Here is a 19,646-nt window from a genome sequence, read left to right on the forward strand (position 1 = left end):
ACATTAATGCTACTAGCAAAAATAAATAATAAGGAGAACAAGAATTAAGCAGAACAAAGGCTTTCATGGCTGACTGTTTTTATAAAGAAATGAACATTACTTTGCATATTTTCACTACTGACTTCATTTTACAGTAATGAAGTCTTCGTAAAGGATTGCTCTAACATGGTACAAGGAGGTCTGTATGCATGAGAGGAGAATATTTTAGGGTGTGGCAAAGCATCCCAGACCCAATTTTTGGAGGACTCTTGCTATTGAACAGACACAGAAATACACCTTACACATTAAAAAAAAAGTAGATTTTTAAATATATATACATAATATACACACACATATGTGTATATACATATATTGATGTACATACATAACTCAAAACTTCCTTATATTTCTTTTTCAAAGGAGTGGTTAGATTTTTAAGACAGGGTCTCACACTGTAGTCCAGGCTGGCCTGGAACTTGCTATGTAACTAAGGATAGCCTGAAACTTATAGTAATCCTGATGCTTCTGCCCCATCTACACAGTGCTAGAATGACAGGAGTGAGCCACCATGCCTTGGCCTATGTTAGTTTTTAATTGTGTGTTATAAGACATTGCTATAGTTTTTGTGTCTTAGAACAATCTAAATTGACCCAATCATGGTAGCACAGGCCTTTAATCCCAGCACTGAGGAGGCAGAGGCAAACAGATCTTTCTGAGGCTGAGGCTAGCATATTCCACATAGAGAATTCCAGTCTAGCCAGGCCTATGTTGTAATACCCTGTATCAAAACAAAACAAACAAGCAAATCAACAACCCAACCCAAATCCGTTACATTACAACCCTGTCGTTTAGAAGCCTGGCACAGATGTCATTGTACTAAAATCAGGAGTAAGGAGGACTCCATCCTTCCTAGATCTCTGAAAAAAATGACATTTCCAATCTACCTACTTGCATTCCTTCCTTCCTCTTTCCTGCTTCAGAGCCAGCAGAGCCTAGTTCCTATGCTGTTAGCATCCTCCCACAATTACAGTTCCTGCATCTCTGCTCCTTGGGTTCGTCATTCTGCTTCCTAGGGCCCTTGCTAGCCCTATTTTAAGCTCAAATTATTCACAAATTTCATTCCACTGCAACCTTAATTTTTCCATTGCTAGATAGGCCAACATAGACGTAAACAGGAATTAGAGAGTGGGTGTCCTCACGAGCTGTTATTATTTCATCCTTTCTTACAGGCATCGGAGGCTCTGCTCCCCTCTCTCCAAAGCTTTCCGCCTAACTTCTTCTGTCTGAAAAGTGAGTACTGCATAAGACCAATGATAATAGATATTACATAAGCCTTAAAAGAAACACAACTGCTGACAAGTGAGAATTTCAGTAAACCTATTGTACATGAGACAGATAATTATATTTCAAACCAGTAATGCCAGCAAACATAATGCAAAACAATGCTGCTTGAGTTCTGAACATTGGGATAGATTGATAGACCTTTTAAAAATCATTTTTAAGGGCAGTTTATTTTCTTCTTCGTTTCCACTGAAGCATACACAATGTATTCAATAAATATGTAGCAGAAGGACAATCAATCTAATATCGAAGTGACTACAGAGTTAATGCCAGGGCTTGATTTGTGTGCTGACATTCCAGAGTATAGAAGACTGAAGGTCAGAGGCTCTGGAGAAACTCCACATAAAGACATCCTCAAGCACCTATGTACAAAGAAAGAGCCAGCTCCATGGCTTACAAAGGGGAAGATCTAAAATCATAACTAATCAAAAAAAAATTTTAAAGTTTAACAAGATTTGAAGTAAGCAAACTCCAGAGCAGATGACATCATGTACACAATCAATACTCATAGTAAGGGAATAGAATAAATATGCATACTATGCCTCCCACCCCCAATTTCTTAATGTATTTCTAACTATAGACAGGTTAATGTAAGGTCTTTGTATGCAATAATACAAATAACAGAATAGTAGAAATGGGAAATTGTTGAAACCCATTGTATGTCAGGCATGTAATACATCTCACCTTATTGGACCTTCGCAACAATCTGAAAGATGTGTGTTAGAGAATACTAACAGGACATAGGTTCTAGGAAGAAAAATTACTTAAAAGTTCACATCTAAAGTTTATAACTGAGATTTGAACTCAGAAATACTTGCCTCTAAAAATTAGCTGTATACAAGGACAACATACTGATTCCCCCAAAAGATGTATGCAATAGTTCTTTGAGCACTACATAGAACTATATAAAACAAGGAATGATGCTAGTAATATAATTAAATGTTGGAATTAACAAGGGGTCCTTTTTAATTGAGTCTATACTAAGGACTCAACTGCTCATCTTTACAAATTTTTACAGTAGTAAGTGAATGCTCCTTGCTTAGTGTTGCATGTTTTCAAACTTCTTTTAAATATCCTTATTCGGCAGGCTTTGCATCTTTTGGGCATTTAACTGCTAATGCTCTGCAAATCTGGGCAGCCAAGGAAAACGCAGATGGTCCCATGGAACACAAACCACAGCAACATATGGTATACATTTACTTCTAACAAAGTGTGCTTCTTAACCTCTGGGTGTCCCTCCACCATTCCTTTATAAGGCTACTCATTCCTAAGGAAAGTTCAGTTTGCAGAAATGGGGCAATGAGCCCCACATGTGCTGTGTGGCCCTTAAGACATACAGAACATGTCTGAATACCTGTAAACAAGTACATTCAGAACACACTTCCTGGCAGTACCTTATGTATCAATGAGCTGTCTTTCCAAACACTAAGTCCCTTGAGGGCAAGTTCCACACCTGATCTCCTATCTGTCATATATATACAGATGCACACTTTATAAATTGCTCTTGTACGTAAGTCTCCTACCTACATTGTGACATGATGTCACATGGTCCAGACAAGACTCATGAAGGCTAAGCAATTACCTAAAATCACAAACTAATACATGAAAGTCTTCCTTTGGTCACAAAATGAAAGTCTTGTCTGCTTGTTTTACATAACTTTATTTTCTTCTAATCTTTTCAGTGTAATGTTCAATGTTTATTCTTTTCTTTATAAAAACAATTCTTAAGTACTTAGTGTACATATTGTATGGCTCTGATCTAAGGACTTTATAAACTTTAACCTGTTTAATCCTCCTGGCTACTTCATGAGACAGATGCTGTTTGGAGCCCCATTCACTGCTAAGGAAACTAAGGAACAGAAAGAGAAACTGACCTAAAATCATAGGGTTGGTCAATAGCAGGCTTGAATCCGGGAAGTGAGGTTCCTGGGTTAACCTCATCAACCACAAACTAGTCTGCTGTAAGAATGAAGGAAGAATGAAGGAAGATCCTTGTGTGTGAGTGTGAGCAGTGCATTCAAATAGAAAAGGAAAGAAAAGGAAATAGTGCTTACTCTTCTCTTTGTGGTTTATTTGATTATATTTTAAATCCTTTCCTCATGTCAATAGAACTCCATGTAAGTACTATACTACGTTCTCATCCACTGAAGGTGTATGAGGTGGTTACCTTGACTGACACATAAAATGCCCCAAACAAAATGCTCGAAGACTTGATGGGTTTTTTTTCCCTTCATTTTGTTTCATGAATTAGGGACATGAGCAGATTGCTTAGACATCAGAAGTGCTGTATGCTCACTCACATCTGTAACTCTTACAGATTTTCATATTTCTTACATAAGAATATCCCATCTGATATAGTTCAGTGTTTACTCTATGCCTGTATATCAGAGCTTAAAAATTATCTGATTTTTTTCCCTTTAATTTTTGACTACTTTTTCTTCAGGCACAATATAAGCTCTTGCTTTCAATATAATGTTTAACACGTTTTATGTTTGTATGCTTTTATTTCAATTGTCTTAAAAACATGCTAGCAAACATCCAAACATATTGTAAAGACTTAAAATTCAAAGTGTGTATACATATATCAACAGGAGTTATGAATTATGTATATTCCAAGCCTATATAAATTAGATTTTGAAAAACAAGCATCACAGTAGTCAGGCAGGTCATAATAAGACATTCCATGTGAAATGTAAAAACTACCTTGAATAAATTATCCATAAGTTAACACTCTCATTAGAATGACATATTTGTTATTTCTGGGTTGGAGATGTTGCTTTAATGTGCTTTGACTAACTGTTCTAGTGGCACATTAAGAAACTATTTTAGGCCTTTCTCCCCATATTAGAATTTTCAGTCTTGTATTTATGTTTGAACTAAAATAATATAATGTTTAAAACAATCATCCACTTCCTCGTGTAGAACATCATTTTCTTCTGCCCAGAAACACTTAATTAAACCAGTATATGACTTTAGTAATTAGTTTTGCACAGAATGACTCTAAAATTAATAGCCAATTGTAAGACTTTAAAAATTGGGAGACTGACAATCAAAACAGTCTTACATGCTTTGTTTATGTGATGAAAAGGCATGACCCTTTAATTCCCTGACACACATTAAACTGATTTCACAGACTTTCTGTACTGGTGTTTAACATAGTCAAGTGCTTGAGGTTATGTAAAATAAACAATCTTGAGATCTTGTTGCAAATGTTTGCAATTTATGATGTAAACTGATTTGTGAAGAAGGAAAAAAAACCAGGATCCCATGTTCTTGAAGCCAAAAAGGCATTTTTCAGAAATCAAAATAGTTCCAAAATTTGAGCATTACATTATAGTAAAGTATTACCATCTGAGGATCTAAAAGTTACAATCCTGGGGGGGGGGGCTCAAAATAGATGTGTATCAGTTCACTTCTGAGTTTGTTTGTTTGTTTGTTTGTTTTTAAACAAAAATAAAAAAAAACTGGGATTTCTGGACCAAGAAGTAATCTTGCCCTTTGACTCAGCTCTGCCCTACCCCGCCCCAGTGTGAATTTTCTAACTTAAGGAAAGGTTTACATTCCATGAAAGATTAAGGTTCGGGAGTCAAATACTGTATTTTGGCCAAGACGTCCTCAAACCCCTTCTGGGGATGGTTCCAAAACCTCGGGGTTTGGATTTGGCTCACCCAGTTATCTGCCCAACAGTTTGAGCGGCAAAGATCTGGCAAAGTGGCCCAGAGAGCCTGGATCAAAGGCTCGGACCCCAGACAGTTAGGGTGATCCATCCGACTGTACCCTTCTGTGCCTCAAGGGAGAGGAAGTGGTGGCTTGGTATCTCTGACCTGACCAGGAACCTTTGGCCTTTCTCACTAGACCTAGCTTTCCTTTCCCTTCCTGGACCTCAGCATTCGAGGAAGGCCGGCAACACGGGCATGGATGGTACCCAGTTTCCAGTTGGCAGGGGCATGCCACCGCCTTTGACCTGGGACTTAGCCCAGGATACCTTGAAGAGCCATAGTGGGCACTGGGTCGGACGCCGCTCCCCTGTCTCGCGTTCTCCTGTGGCCTCTATGTCCCTTTTTTTTTGGGGGGGGGGGTCTTGAGAGTGATGGAACCTTCCTTGACCTGAGGTTAAGATTATCACTTGGACCCTGAGAATTCGGAACCAGGTTCAGGGGATGCACCAGGACCTCTCCGGGACCGCCAGGACCTCTCCGGGGCTGCAGGACTACTCTATAGCCAACTGCAACTTCACCAACCAAGAAAGCCACAGGGCTGGGCTGGAAGGACAAGACCAGCTCCGGCTCACCAGCTTCAGGTAGCCAAGGGACAGACCAACTTCTTACCCTACCTCTAGTCTGAGGATCAGCTTCAAAGGCGAGCTGAATCCCGGAGGAAAGCAGAGAGTGCTGCGGGCTCCGTAGGGGGTCACTACTTATCCCTTAACTCGCGACACCAGGGGTTGCTAAGACGTCTGAGACCTCCGCAGAGGGCTCCTCTCTTTCAGTCTGGGCAGATGCTAGAAAGGACATTCCGGACTCCGGCCTGTTTGAGACTGGGTCTCCAGGTCTTCATCCTGCGCGCGCGCACACAAATCTCCACCCCCATTCCCCTCCCCCTCTCCAACACACACAAACCGACAGGGCAGGAGCCCATCTTCAAGCTCTCGGAGAGTTTGGGAGAGAGCAACTGACGCCAAATAGGACTGAGAAGGAGGTGGGGGGGGGGGTGCTTTGTTTCCCAATGCATCTCCTGCCCTGAGTCTACTTCCAAACCAGCAGCTCCAGGAAGTTATGCGATCTGCGATCGATTGTTGATAAAGCCATATATAATAAGCCCAGAGGCAGCTGCGTGACCACTATTTTCTTTCTCCCAAAAATGACCCAAACAAACTTTAAGGATGAAAGTATAGCAAAGTGATGGAGAAACATCTTAGGCAGGGGATTATAGTCTTTGTTGTCTTCCTAATCTGTTCTTTTTTGTTGGTTTACCATAATCTGGGCTCCATAGTAGGTATTTAAATGTGAGATGGGAGGAGATGCGCTCAGTGCTATGGATCCACGGGGCCACTATTTTCAGGGTTCCTTGGCTACTTTCACCTAAGAGCAGTGTAGCACTAGGGATGGAGGCAGGGAGGGAGAGAGTGAAGGAGGGAGGGAGAGAGTGAAAGAGGGAGGGAGGGAGGGGGAGGGGGAGGGAGGGAGGGAGGGGGAGGGAGAGAGAGAGAGAGAATATGAGAGAGAGAATATGAGGGAAAGAATATGAGGGAAAGAATATAAGAGAGAGAAATATGAAATAGAATATATGGATATATCATCAAAACGGAAGAAGGAAAGAGTATCCCGGATATTTTAATAGTAACAAGAACAAAGATGACGCGCACCCCATCAAGTGAAACAATACTATTTTCATTCAATTGATCGCAAAGTGTCTTAGATTAATAACTTGGCACTTATTTAAAAGGTTTAACAGAAGTGGAGCTGAAACATTTTGTACTGACAACACGTCATAACAGCATCTTCTTTTGTTTAAAATAACTTAATACACTAGAAAAAATATGGCAAATATAAATAATTTTGTTTTCATGGAGAACAAATAGTTACAAAGCTCAAACGCATACCAAAGTTCAGTAAGAAGAGCTTTTCCTCTTTCATGTAAATTAAAGGGGGGTCCTATAGAGGCTTGCTAGAGAAGTGGGGCTACAGGTTGCTTAGCCCAAGGTATCCCTGTTTAAATAGCTACATGAATTGAAACAACCAAGATTACTTGAATAGATACACCTTTGTGAGATAAAATGCAAATGTTGAAAGTCAACCGTTAGTTCACACATTATAGCCAAAATAAACTTTGTTCGTGTTTATCAACATATTATACACAAACCTAGTGTCTGTACCTAGCTGGGTGTCGTTTAAGGTGAATTTGACGGGATAGAGAGGGGGGTGGGAATAAAGCATTATCCTCAAATAGGACTTAAACTAGCAAGAGAGAATTCACGAAAAGGGAGTGAACAGATAAAGCGCCTATCACGATGCCCGGCTGTATACCTTCATGACTTTCTTTGCTCTTCTCTTCTCTTTGCCCATTTTTCCTAACAGCTTCCGTCTTCTTGGAAGACTCAGAGTGTATTTTACTCCCTTACGATTTTTTTTCCTTTGCCCCTTGGGATCAAAGGCCGGACAAATTATATATGGATTCACATCAATTTCCAGACGCTTTTCCTACTGAGAATGAAAGTGTAGTGAGTGCACGTGAGAGTGGGAGGGGAAGGGACACCGTCAATGAAATACAAGTAACATGCAAACCAGAATGTACTGTCCGCAGTCTGGACAGTTCTGCCTTAATAATTTCTCAGAGGAATCATTGTCTGTGGTATCGCTTTTTTTTTTTTGTATGAACGTCCTTTTTTCCCTCCTCGTTGTCACACTGTCTTCCCTCTTCTTGCTCTTCCATACATGGTGTTTTAAAACTCAAAGCATCAGATTCAACGTAAAAGGAGGCCCGCCTCTCTTATCAAATGTCTCGTATTAAAGTGAACTTCGCAGAAAAAGGTCAGCTTCAAAACCTGTGAACTTCCCAGCTGCGCTTTTTTTTTCATCTTAATTCTTTAAATAAGTATACCTCTTCCTTCTGTTTTGTTTTCTTGGACCATTTTTAAAAAAAACATACATTTTAGTTGGTAAATCCCTCCCCCCTTTCTCTCAAGATTCATCCAGGTTATTTTCCCGTATTTTTATGTACAAAATAATTTTAAGAATTGTTTTGCTTCGTCGTTCTCTCTCTAATTCCAGCCAAATAGCAAATAAGAAACAAGCTCCCTTTCTCATTTTCTTTCTAGTTTGTTCTCTATTCTTTTTTTGTTTTTGCTCATTTGTTGTTAGCAAGATTTTACTCCTATGAACGAGTCCGTCGCCGCAGCTGTGGCGCTATCCACTCCTTGGTGTTGCCACACTCCTTTGTCCAGTCTCTATCCAGACTTCCCCAAACCCGCTCCTACAAAGCTGAATTTTAGTCCCAAGGGCGGGTGGGCAGGAGCCCCTGGGCTGGTGGCCCTCGTGGGATCCCGGGTCCAGCGCAGAGTCCCGCCCTGGGGATCCAGGGTGCAGAAAGAAAAGGCGGCAGTCAGCGGGGAAGGGACAGGCCTAGGCGGTCCGAAGCGGGTGCGGGAGAAGCAGCCGGTCGCGGAGGGCGTGCGGGGTCGCGCCGCTTAGGGGGCTCCACCGACCGTGGCGCTGGCGCCGGCGTCACAGACCCAGAGCGGCTGCGTGCTTTTTAGCTTTCAGTCTGAGATCCGCGATGCTGGAGTTCTTGCTGGTGGTCTTGGCGGCGGCGGCGGCAGCCACCACCGAGGCGGCGGAGGCCGAGTCCGCGGCCAGCGTGGCCAGCGGCAGTCCGAAGGGCGGTGCCGGGAACATCATGTAAGGCGCGTGCGCGGCCAGGTGCGGATGCAGGTGGTGGTGCGCGTGCGCCACGGCGCTGTCCAGCTGCAGCTGCGCCTGAACCTGAAAGGACAAGGGCGTCACGTTGCAATGACTATCCTAGGGTGACAACAGAATAGAAACAGAACATTAAAGGCGTCCAGCTTGGCTATGGGGAGAATTGGGGTGCGCGACAGGGAAGCAACATTTGCAAAGTATCTGTTTGGAGAAGGACGTTATAGGCTTTTTACTAAATCTGGGACACCACATTCACATTCTAGTGTCCCATCTCTACCCCCAGGTCATAATAAGCATGTTTCCTTGGGTTCCTATTCCCTGTCTGCAACAATGTGGTGGCCCTTTCAGGAACTGCGTGGGTAAATGGGTGACCTTGACGTACCCTGGATAACCCACCTCAACATAGCAATAACATCTTGGAGAGGCTGAGGTTAAGGACTATTATCCTCTCCTGTCTTTGTCACATATGCCTGGACACACTACTGAAACAAAAATGTGTAACTTTTTCTTGTCATTTAGGGAAGCTATTGAATCTGCAGGTATTAACTTTTCCTACCGAGGGAATCACCTGAGGATCGTGTTTAAATACAGACTCTGAGTCAGCAGGTCTAGTTTGTTAGGACTCAGTCTAGGTTTCTAACAACCTTCTAGGTGTGGCTGATTTTGCTGGCCTAGAGAGCTCTACCTTCTTAGGTAAGGCCAGTTTCCTAGTCAGTGCTGGACCTCTCTCTCTTTCTCCAACTATCCTCACTTCAAATTCTTTTCTAACAAGATCCAAGAGTCTTGTAGGGAGGGGTACCTGGACTCTCTCTAACTCTAATTCTCAATAGCTGAGAATCACTTGGAGTCTCCCCAGTCCAGGGTACTGGTGACTGAGAGCTCATCTGTGACATTACAGCCTTGGTGAGCAGGGATGCCTGCTGAAGATGGGGAAGGTAAGACAGTTGTAGGAAAGGAGAGGATTTTGCCCTCCAGCTTAGAGAGTGGGGGGTTCAGAACACTGGGATTCCCCAGGATTACATCATTGCTGTAGGCTTTCCTTTTTTAAAAAAAGTTATTCTAAAGATTTTTTTTCTCAGAAATGGATTTCTGAGGTAGAGCAGTCAGCCTTGGGAAGAATAAGTCTTCCCTCTTTACCAGAGATGAAACCTTTTTTTTTTTTTTTTAAGGACAGCTTTTTTAAAATAAGTCTGAATTGAGAATAGTTGCATTTATTTTTCTTCTGCCAGAGTCATTTAATGTGACTAAGGAATTAAACACACACACACAGACACACACACAACCTAGAAAGAATATTTAGAGGATTGCTTTTAAAACACCCTTGGAGCAGCCTCTGTATTTGATTTGATAAAATCCCAATCAAAGGCTGTTTCTTCCTATCCCCAGGTGCAATCGTAAATGCATTTTTAAAGGACAGGTTGCTCCTTTCAGGCTCTTTTGAGGGCTCCTATGAAGACAGAATGGACTGAGTATTCAAGGCCATGACACTGTATAGGTTTTTAAAGGGGAGTGGGTCCACTATATAGTCTTGAAATTGGTTCTTCAACTGAATGGGCAATTGAGACTTAGAAACAGGGTCTGTTCAGCAGTCCAAACAAACACCCAGACGTTTTTACACTTTTAAAAAAAGCTTGAATCTAGGCTGTACTTGCCTGCTGAAATGGCATCCTTAAAGCACCTACATTGACATAGGGTGCAACTCTACAAGCTTCAAACTGGCTAGCGGCCCCTATAAGGACACCTATAAACGCAAACAAAGAAACAAAAAAAGAGAGAGATGAAACAGGAGATGTGAGGTAAACATTTCTAAAACAATTTTCCAAGGTGCCAAGTGGTAGCAAGTCATTTCTGGACTGTCATTTTTCTAAGTTACTGCGATAATTAAAATAAGTCATAGTTTGCTTCTAAGTAGTAAAACTTTCAATAACTGCCCAGAACTTTTTCTTAAACCAAGTCCCATCATCATCCTTAGGATGTTCTTTGTCTTAGTTAGAGCAATACTCCAAACCCACTTCTACTTAATGATAAAATGAATTATGAGATATACCTTTATGGAGTTGATTTTCCTGTTTTCTACACTTAGCTCTTCGATTTTGAAACCAAACCTAAAAATTGAGAAAAAATCATAAACTGTGTTATTTCAAAACATCTTAAATTATAGTAGTATGGGGGGGGGAATCAGTGTTTAGGAAAGTCTTGGAAAATAAAAAGCAAATGTTAAATTATACAAACCAGCCTCACTTTTCAAAATAAAAAAGAAGTAGATCAAGTACAAAATAGAAAGATTTCCTAGATTCTTTGAAAAATAAATTGTTCCTTGATAAATTACTACTAGTTCCGGTTTCATCTTTCCACATTACAGAGTCTCAGGGGTCCAAAACACTCCCTGGTACCTGACACCAATGTGATAATGGGTTTAAATGTTTACCCAGTTAAGACCCAAGAAGAATGGACTCAGTAATAGCCTATAATATTAATTAGCTTCATCTAGAAGAAAAACCAAACAGTAAAGCAAATAATGACTCTTATTTTGGTGGTGGTGGGGGGACATGGGGGTGGTAATTAGTGTCATGAAAGCCTTACTACAAAGAAGTTTAGAATTTCTCTGTCCCTCTGTACAGCAGAGTGTAACACAGTAGCAGAATAATTGTGCCATTATCATGATAATCTAATTTGCTCCTATAGAAAAAGCCACTGCTTGGGACAGTAGGAAAGATTACAGAAAATAGCTCCTGTAACTCAAATGAAAGTATAAGGAGGAAGAGGAGAGAGAGAGAGGGAGAGTGTGCCACAAAAAGGAGGGGTATCAAGTAATCCCTGGACATTGGATATGATCTTCGTAAATAACTTGCCAACTTTTCAAGTCAGTGTGACAGATTTTTTAAAATTCAAATAAGGCTACAATAATACAGTTCCAACAATACAGCATATTGATTGATTCACAAATTAATGTTTAAAAAAAACATGAAAGGAAAATATTGCTTCAGAGCCTTTTCTGGTAAGTTTTTGAAATCAAGTGCCACAGTCAATGTAAATCTTCAAAAATCCTCCTGATATTGAGTATAATAGAAGGGTGGATTTCATGCCAGGGTGGCATCCTTTGTGTGACTCACATGGCCTGAGGCTTCTTGACTCTTTTTTCCCCCCTAGAAGAGTTGGAATGGAGATACTGTTACTCAAGGCTGCAATAATTATCACGGTTTTAAGGGGTTGCAGTGTCTCTAGAGAGCTCAGCGCAGGCTGCAAAGCAGAACGGGCTTAAAAAAGGAAGGCTCTAGGATTGACGTCGTGATGACCAAGACGGCCTATTATTATTTTTTTCTCTGTCCACGTTACTGCTCTGTTTTTTTCCCCCTGATCCTATTACAAGATGCGGGGAAGCCCCATAAGAATTGTGCATAGTTCCTTACAGATGGTGGTCTCTCCGCCCAGAGACCCAGGGAGTATCTGTTACAGCGATACTTTGTAACAGCTGCAGATGTTCTAGCCTAAAACTGCTCCATGTGTTCAAACAAATAATGACCATCATTTTCTCCCAATTTTATTATTTGAGCGGAAATACAATCTGAAACGTTTAAATTTGTTCCCCGTAAAGCTGGAAGGATATGTATGAGTGTTTATAATTCCCCCTTTAGATTATCCTCAACCCCACATGTTTGGTTTTACATTCACCTAAACAATCAACAATGAAAAAAGCTGCAGTTCTGACTTCATGTGATATTCTGAAGACCAGACTTTGCAAACATCAATAATAAGATGTGTACGTTGTTTTAAAACGGAGTTTTCATGGGTTCAGGTTCTTTGCGTTGCTTAAGTGAAGGAACAAAGGGTGGGCAAACACATTCTGTGCCCTCTGTTTCTCGCTCAGTTAGAGACCGATCCGCTAGCAGTACACTGTAAATTTTTGCACTTAACAGATGCTAATTTTCTTTATAGTCTGTACATCTATAAACCTAATTGGTATATCCGTTTGGCAAACCTAGACCTTCAAGGAAACCCAACTCCAGAGAGCAAAATACTTGTTGTAACTTTTAAGGCTTCAGAGATAAAACGTTTTCTGTGGCACTTTTTTTTAGGCTTATAAAAGTAGGCCCATTAGGATTAAACCACATTAAAGACAGCGAGGGGCGAGGGGGGGGCGGTGGTTAATAGAAACTCTGGGAGCAAGCCCAGCGCAGCTTTCTTTTTCAACGAACATATGTTGGCTTAGGGGTGAAAGGGGCTACGGGATCAAAATCCATTTTAGAAAATAAGATCCTTAGTAAAGATGTTCTTCCCTTTCTCATCTCACACCAGACACCTGCAGCTGCCTGCAAACATTAGGTGTATAGCACTCTGGCTCTCAGGACCCAGCCTCCACCTCCTTGCAATGGGGGTACCTGTACTCGGGCCTCAGATAGCCCCAGTCGCTGGCTCAGTTCCTCGCGCATGAAAGCGTCTGGATAGTGGGTCTCATCGAAAAGCCTCTCCAGCTCGTTGAGTTGTTCCAGGGTAAAATTGGTCCGACTTCGCCTCTGCTTGATTTTGGTCTGGCCTTCGTCCTCCATCCCTTTAGCATCCTCTTTGCGATCCTTCAGTTCAGGGGACACTGAAGAGGGCACGGACCACACGTGCGTCGGAGCACGAACCACACACACACACACACGGACACACACACACACACGGACACACGAACACACGGACACACGGACAAAAAAAAAAGGCAATACAATTCTATTACCAGATTTTTCCAGAAGAAGGCTAGAGATTCCTAACTCCTGGGGGCGGGGATCCCTATGAAGACCGGGAGAGAGGATGGGGGTCTCTGAGACCCGCAAAGTCTCTTCTGTATGGCTACCTGGGGACAGGATGGGCTTGCGTCTACCCAACTCAACTCGGGTCTTAGCTCACCCCCTCACTACCTGTTCCCTTCCCTTCTTTCCTTCTTCCGTCAACATCAAATGCGTTCCTAACCCTATGGCACTCACTGACCCACACACTCACGGAAATCAAAAGCGCTGCGCGGGCCTCTCACAGAGCGCGGTCTCGGTTAAAGGGCGCGGCAAGGCCACGCGATGGCCTCGCACGCCAGCTATCCCCAGAGGGCTGTTCCGCTGTCCCGCCAGCCTCTGCTGCCTCTGGCCCTTTGCCTCCCGCAAACTTGCTGGTCTAATTTAGGAACAACTGGACCCGCTAAAGGGTCGCAGTTGGAAAACGAGGTTCTGGTACAGCGCTGCACCGAAAGCCATGTCCCCGGACACTCAAGAGCTCGAACCAGACCCCTACGGATAGTTCCGTCAGCAACTAGGCAGTCCCTGCGCTCCCTGCCAGACCCAGGTCGAACTGGCACAGGCAACCACGCCATGTTGGCGGCCTGGATGACTGGCCTCCCACGCTGGGCCAGAAGGGTAGAGGCGGCAAATCAGACAGACTCTGGTGGTCAGCAAAACCCACCGCTGCATCTGTCCTCTCCTTCTCCCTCCCCGGTGGAAACCAAGGCTTCGACCCTAAAGGCTTAAACCCACTGAGATCAACAGGTTCAAGCAGAACATTCCTCGGTTTCTATTGGCTGTTCAAAACCTTTTCATGCATCCAGCCGCTCGGATGTTTAATAAAATATGCATTTTCCCCCTCACATCCGTTGTTACTTTGCTGTCCTTTCCTTCCACGTAAAAGATAGGAGCTCCGGCAGTGTGAGCAAATAGAGCCACAAGAGAGATGATATACATGTATGTCAAAGGGCAACGAGGAGCACAGCCAAAGTCAGGCCCATATCAATATAAGGTCCACCCAACCTTCATCCTCTGCATGATTTGGAGATGGATGGCCACTGTCAAAGCTAAGTTGAGGTTAGTAGAGGCTGTTTTCGATTCCTCCCAACCCAGGATCCGGATCAACACGGAGAGACAAAAATTCAGTCTAAAGAGCCAGAAATTAACACTTGCCCAGAGCTTGGAAATCAACAACCTCAGCAACTGGCTCACCCAGGCTCGCCAGGGCTATCTAACCCAAGTCCCTGAGCTATGAACCTTGAAGGGTTACTCTCGGGCCCCTTTATCCTTTTACTCTGTCACGTTCTAAATTAAGGGGGACACGGCCCTGGATCTGGCTGAAGGCGAACTGCCACATCTCGCCCCAGTTTGGCATTCTATACAACCTTATTTGTTGCCTGCATTTCTGCTTCTTGGAGTTCATTTTGTGGACGTTTGTCCTTCCTCCGGGGAAGGAAGTAGATAAGGTCACAGCAAACATTAGGGGTCAATTTAATAGGAAAACATTCTCACTAACATCATAGTAAAAATCTAAGCACGAACAGATATTCTTCAGATGGGAAGGTGTAACGGCTTTGTTGTCACCCACAGAGTATATTCCCCTCAAAGTTTAGGGGCTTCAAAGGGAAACAAGTCCAAATTTCAAGTTGATTAATAGACTTAATATAATGTCTCTTTCGCCCCCAACTTTCCACTTAATGGCCTAAACAGGAACAGACCGTGTTATAAACAAGTTAATTGCTTGCTTAAATTTGTGATTCTACGCATGCCACATATTTTCTTAATTGGAAAAATATGGCAGCACACCAGTTACTGCAGTACCGAGTGCCAAATTAATTTTTAACTTTGAGTTGATGGACGCTTCACCGGCTAGATAAAGCCGTTTTCTAACATTGCTGGCTTCCAAAAGACTCTCTCTCTATTCTCTATTCTCTATTCATTCTCTCTCTCTCTCTCTCTCTCTCTCTCTCTCTCTCTCTCTCTCTCTCTCTCCCCACCCCCCGCTCTCTCTCTCTCTCCTCTCTGCTCTCCTGAAGTACTGCACGATTCTAGGCAGTAAAGAAATTGTGTATATACCATCGTCGTCGTCGCCCCCGCCCCCCAACGAGACACTCCTCAATGCCTCCACAGAGAGGGTATCACCTTGGCCTGGACCTTTGACTGGCTTCTACCTTAAGAGTTCACCGAGAATGTGAAGTTTGGTCCCCAAGATCCGGAAATTTAGGGGCTTTGCAGAGTTACAGTGGTTTCAATGGCAGCTCTAAAGAAGAGGCAACATCGTGTGGCTCTTCTCTTTCTCCCCCACCTCCCCTTCTCGATCCTTTAGGCCTAGGAAAGGGGTTCTGGCAAACTCGGGACTACGAGCTAGTTACAACCGGCCTCCTAGTGAGCCCCTGCCGCACCCCTTCTCACAGCGGGCCACACAAACTTCGTCGTCCCGCAGCGCGGGCCCCATCCTCCCGCTCGCGAAAAGCGCATTTCGGTGCAACCGGAGCGACAGAGAAGGGTGCGCGCAACCCCACGCCCTCCCCCACGCGAGGACCCCACCCACGACTGAGCAGTCTGGCCTCCTACCCCTCCACTATCCCTGTATCTTCCAAAGCTGGGGTCCAGGGCCCTCTGCGAGGCCACCCTCCTCCCGCTCAGGTCCTGGGTCCTCTCCCGCCCCGAGGACAGGGGAAGGCGGGAAGGGGAACCGCGGCCGGGGGCAGGCCGTTACCCTCCGTCAGCCGCGGGCTGCCGGGCTCCCTGCTCCGCTCCGCGGCGCCCATGTCCAGCTCCCGGACGGGAGAGCGCCCTCCTCCAGCTCCTCCGCCTGCTCCTCCTCCTCCAGCACCTCCTCCGCCTCCTCCGCCTCCGCCTCCGCCTCCTCCCGCGCCGCCGCCTCCGCCGGCCGCCCGGACTGCCGGGCTGCTGCGGTCGTCGCGGCCCGGCTCGATGCAGCCGGGCTCTTTGGCCCCGCGCAGCGGCCCGCTCTCCAGCACCTCCCGGTATGTGATGGCCTCCTTCTTCTCCTTCACTTTCTGGTCAAAAGACTTGGAGACGAACGCCGTAAGTTCTTCCATCGCGGCCGCTGCCGCCGCCGGTCAGCCTCGCGCTCAAGCTCTCCCTGCCGAGCCCCGCTCTTTTTTTCCTCCTTCTTTTTTTACTGCTCCAGCCCCCCCAATAATAACACATCAATGGGGCAGGGGGATGGGGGAGGAGAGGGGGGGGGCGGAGGGGGAGAGGGGGGAGGAGGGAAGGGGCGGGGGCCGCCAGAGGGAAATGGGAACTGATGCTTCCCTGCCGGAGTGCGCGTGTTCAATGTTAAGATCTTTGACAATTCTTCCTGCGGAGAGTTCAGATCTGATAGCGACGCAGCTCTTGAAGTCTCACTATTTATACTTCCTAAAGGCGGGCCTCTTGTTCTGAGTAAATTACCTCCCCTCGCAACTCCTAGTGAACCCCTTCGCGGGTAGCAGGAGCGCCACTACCTGCGGTGGGGAGGAGAGGGAGTGCGGAAGAGAGAGAGAGGGAAGAAAGGAGAGACAGAGAGAGAGAGAGAGAGAGAGAGAGAGAGAGAGAGAGAGAGAGAGAGAGAGAGAGAGAGAGAGAATAAATATGAGAATGAGAATGAATATGAATGTGAATATTGAGGATGGAGGATCCAGGCTGGAGTCCACCCGGCTGGAGAGGGAGGGCAAGCAGGGGAGCAGAGGGGGCGGGGAGAGGAGGCAGGTCCTTAGCGGTCGGGTTTTCTGATAGCCTCGGCCGCGAGTGCTCTTGGTCATTAATCCAAGATTGACAAGAATCCCTAATTAATTTAATTAAGCGTGGATTTTGCGTTGGTGTCACGACTTAGTAAAACACTGGGGAGCTGGATAGACTTCTCGGAGGCGGGGCCAAGAGGAAACTGACAAGTGCATTGCAATCAGAGTCAGTGGGTATACTCCGAGAGTACCCGACCCTACAGCCTCGCTCTGGGTGGGCACCCCAACTGCTCGACCCCACAATGGTGACCTCTGGTCTCTGGCCCAGCATCGGGTTCTCTACGGTTAATAGACCTAGCCACCACTCCAGTATTCCGTTCCTGTACCCCTTCTTGCTCCAGGCCGATGCAGCTGCACAGCGGTGCATCCTGGCTTCACGTGCCTGCTGCGAATGGGGCTTCTCTGCAGCTCCTCGGATGGCTTCACCTCCTTTTAGGATCTTTCCGACACGCAGCCAGCCTCACTGAGTGCTGGTCCCTGTAATTCACCCTACTACTCACTCCTTGGAGTCAAAGCTGACTTCCATAAAGACACATCCCGCTAGAAAGGGTTTGGTCGATTTAACTTGTTTCCTGAGCAGCTGTTGCCTGCCAGATTCCGTCTTAAGGTGTTTTCTTACGGCCCGGTCAGGAGCAGCTCCATTTCGTTTCTTCTCTATGAGGTTTAAGGGCTCTTACTCTTTTTCCTAACAACTCCCTGCACCCTGTCCTCAATTATTTAGCATCTTGGGGAGCATTCTAGTTCGCTTTCCTAATTTTGAAAAACAAAAGATGATCCCTTTTCGAGTTCTGCGGAAAAAATTACCGACGTTGCTTGTCGCTCGACTAATTTTTGTTTACCGTGGACTGTGAAAAAAGACTCGCTCTTCGGGGGGAGCACAACTCTCTTTTTCTCTAATTTATAACTTAAAAATTGTATTTTTGACTTATTTTATAAAAAAATGTTTGTTATATGGGAGAGGAAAGTGTCTGTCTCCTCTAAACCACGGCTTGCTGTGAGATTTGTAGCTGTGCAAATACTTGTTTACGTGCATAAAAAATGTTTACATATGAAATGTTACATCTACTTGAATATGTAAATAAGTATACCTCTTTAAGTGCGAGTTTGGGGGCATTTTCAGTATACTGAATATTAATGAGTTTTGTTTGATGTTAAAAGATAATGTTTTCGTTCTCTTGGATCCAGTATTCAGTAAAAATGAAAGCAGTTACAGACCATTAATATGTATATCTTCTACTTATTGATTAGAACAACACAGCACACTTAGCAAATAATTTCAGAAGTTCCATCACAACAACCTGGAACATTGGTAAAGAGAGCACAAAATTGTGGTACATAATGGTTTCTCGACTAAGTGTAATTTAAGACGTTCTATAACTTCATGTAATACTAACTACGCCCCAGACTGCACTACCCATTTAAAGGACATGAAAATAAAGCTTATTAGAAATGTTGCTTTACTTTTTCTTTGATATTATCTTTCCTTCTGAAAACACTCCCCGCCCCCTGCTTTTAGGACAAAGGTGTACCTTTACACGATTAAGAGCAATGGCATTCAACAGCATTTAGGTATTATCGAAGTGCATGAACTCTTGCTATATTATTTCACAAGACTCAAAAACTTAACACTTTCTGACTTCTATGAATGTAGAAACAATGTCAAATTATGTGTTGCACTGTAATTCTGGGAGAATAATCATAAAATTTTACTCTTTTGTGAAACTGTTTAAAAAGATTATTTAGTAATGGGATCTACTAAGTCGATATGGTGTTCCAGTAGCTTTCAACCTGAATGATGAGATACATATTCATAAACACCTCCCAAATAACCCCTGCTAAAAGCCTGAAAAGGGATCAGGAGACCCTCCAGATATGTCTTCATCCTTTTAAGTATATGCTTTAATATAAACTCTTATGCCATCTTCTGTGCTAGAGGGAAAGATGACCACTTTAAAGGTAACCAGAGAAGGCTCAGGCATGACTATTGTGTAATTTGAACCAATAGATTTCCCTATTATTTCATCTTCTTGATTCATTTTAACTATAGAGATAGCAGATGAAGCAATGATAAATCTCCAGTGTCTGGCTATGGAGTCCTACTTGTGTAAAGGAAGTTTAATTTAAAATTTTTATTAGCATATAATTGTATAGGTTTCGTTATGAATTTTCCACATATGAAAACATATACTTCTTCTGCTAGCCTCTTATATCCTCTCACCGCCTTCCCTTTCGCTGTTCCCAATAGTTCCTCTTTTAAGAAGTTTCAGTTTTAAGAAATCAAAAGTTTGGAAATTTTATTAATAAAAGCTATGAAGTATGATGTTTCACTAAACAGCAAATATTTTCCTGAGATAGACATTTCAAGGCCTTTATTTTATTTTTATTTTGTCAAAGTTTTGAAAGGAACATTG

The 19,646-nt window shown here is 43.8% G+C and overlaps 1 protein-coding gene across 4 annotated transcripts; it reads right to left on the minus strand.

Moving 5' to 3' along the window:
• Positions 1–6,635: 6,635 nt before the first annotated feature.
• On the minus strand, positions 6,636–16,551 carry Shox2 (short stature homeobox 2). Of its 4 annotated transcripts, none has more exons than XM_028763543.1 (5): positions 13,719–13,760; positions 13,115–13,323; positions 10,783–10,840; positions 10,388–10,476; positions 6,636–8,801 (listed from the first exon to the last, which is right to left on the minus strand). In XM_028763543.1, the coding sequence occupies exons 2-5, from the start codon at positions 13,280–13,282 to the stop codon at positions 8,544–8,546; spliced, it is 573 nt and encodes a 190-aa protein (XP_028619376.1). In that variant the 5' UTR covers positions 13,283–13,323; positions 13,719–13,760; the 3' UTR covers positions 6,636–8,543. The 4 variants fall into 4 exon arrangements, with proteins under 4 accessions (XP_028619376.1, XP_028619373.1, XP_028619377.1 ...); XM_028763540.1 differs by lacking the exon at positions 13,719–13,760 and adding an exon at positions 16,206–16,551 and having other exon boundaries at positions 7,679–8,837; XM_028763544.1 differs by lacking the exon at positions 13,719–13,760 and adding an exon at positions 16,061–16,136 and having other exon boundaries at positions 8,153–8,801.
• Positions 16,552–19,646: the final 3,095 nt, after the last annotated feature.

The sequence above is a fragment of the Grammomys surdaster genome, unplaced genomic scaffold (genome assembly GCF_004785775.1).
Source record: "Grammomys surdaster isolate TR1022 unplaced genomic scaffold, NIH_TR_1.0 139, whole genome shotgun sequence".
NCBI classification, from domain to species: Eukaryota; Metazoa; Chordata; class Mammalia; order Rodentia; family Muridae; genus Grammomys; species Grammomys surdaster.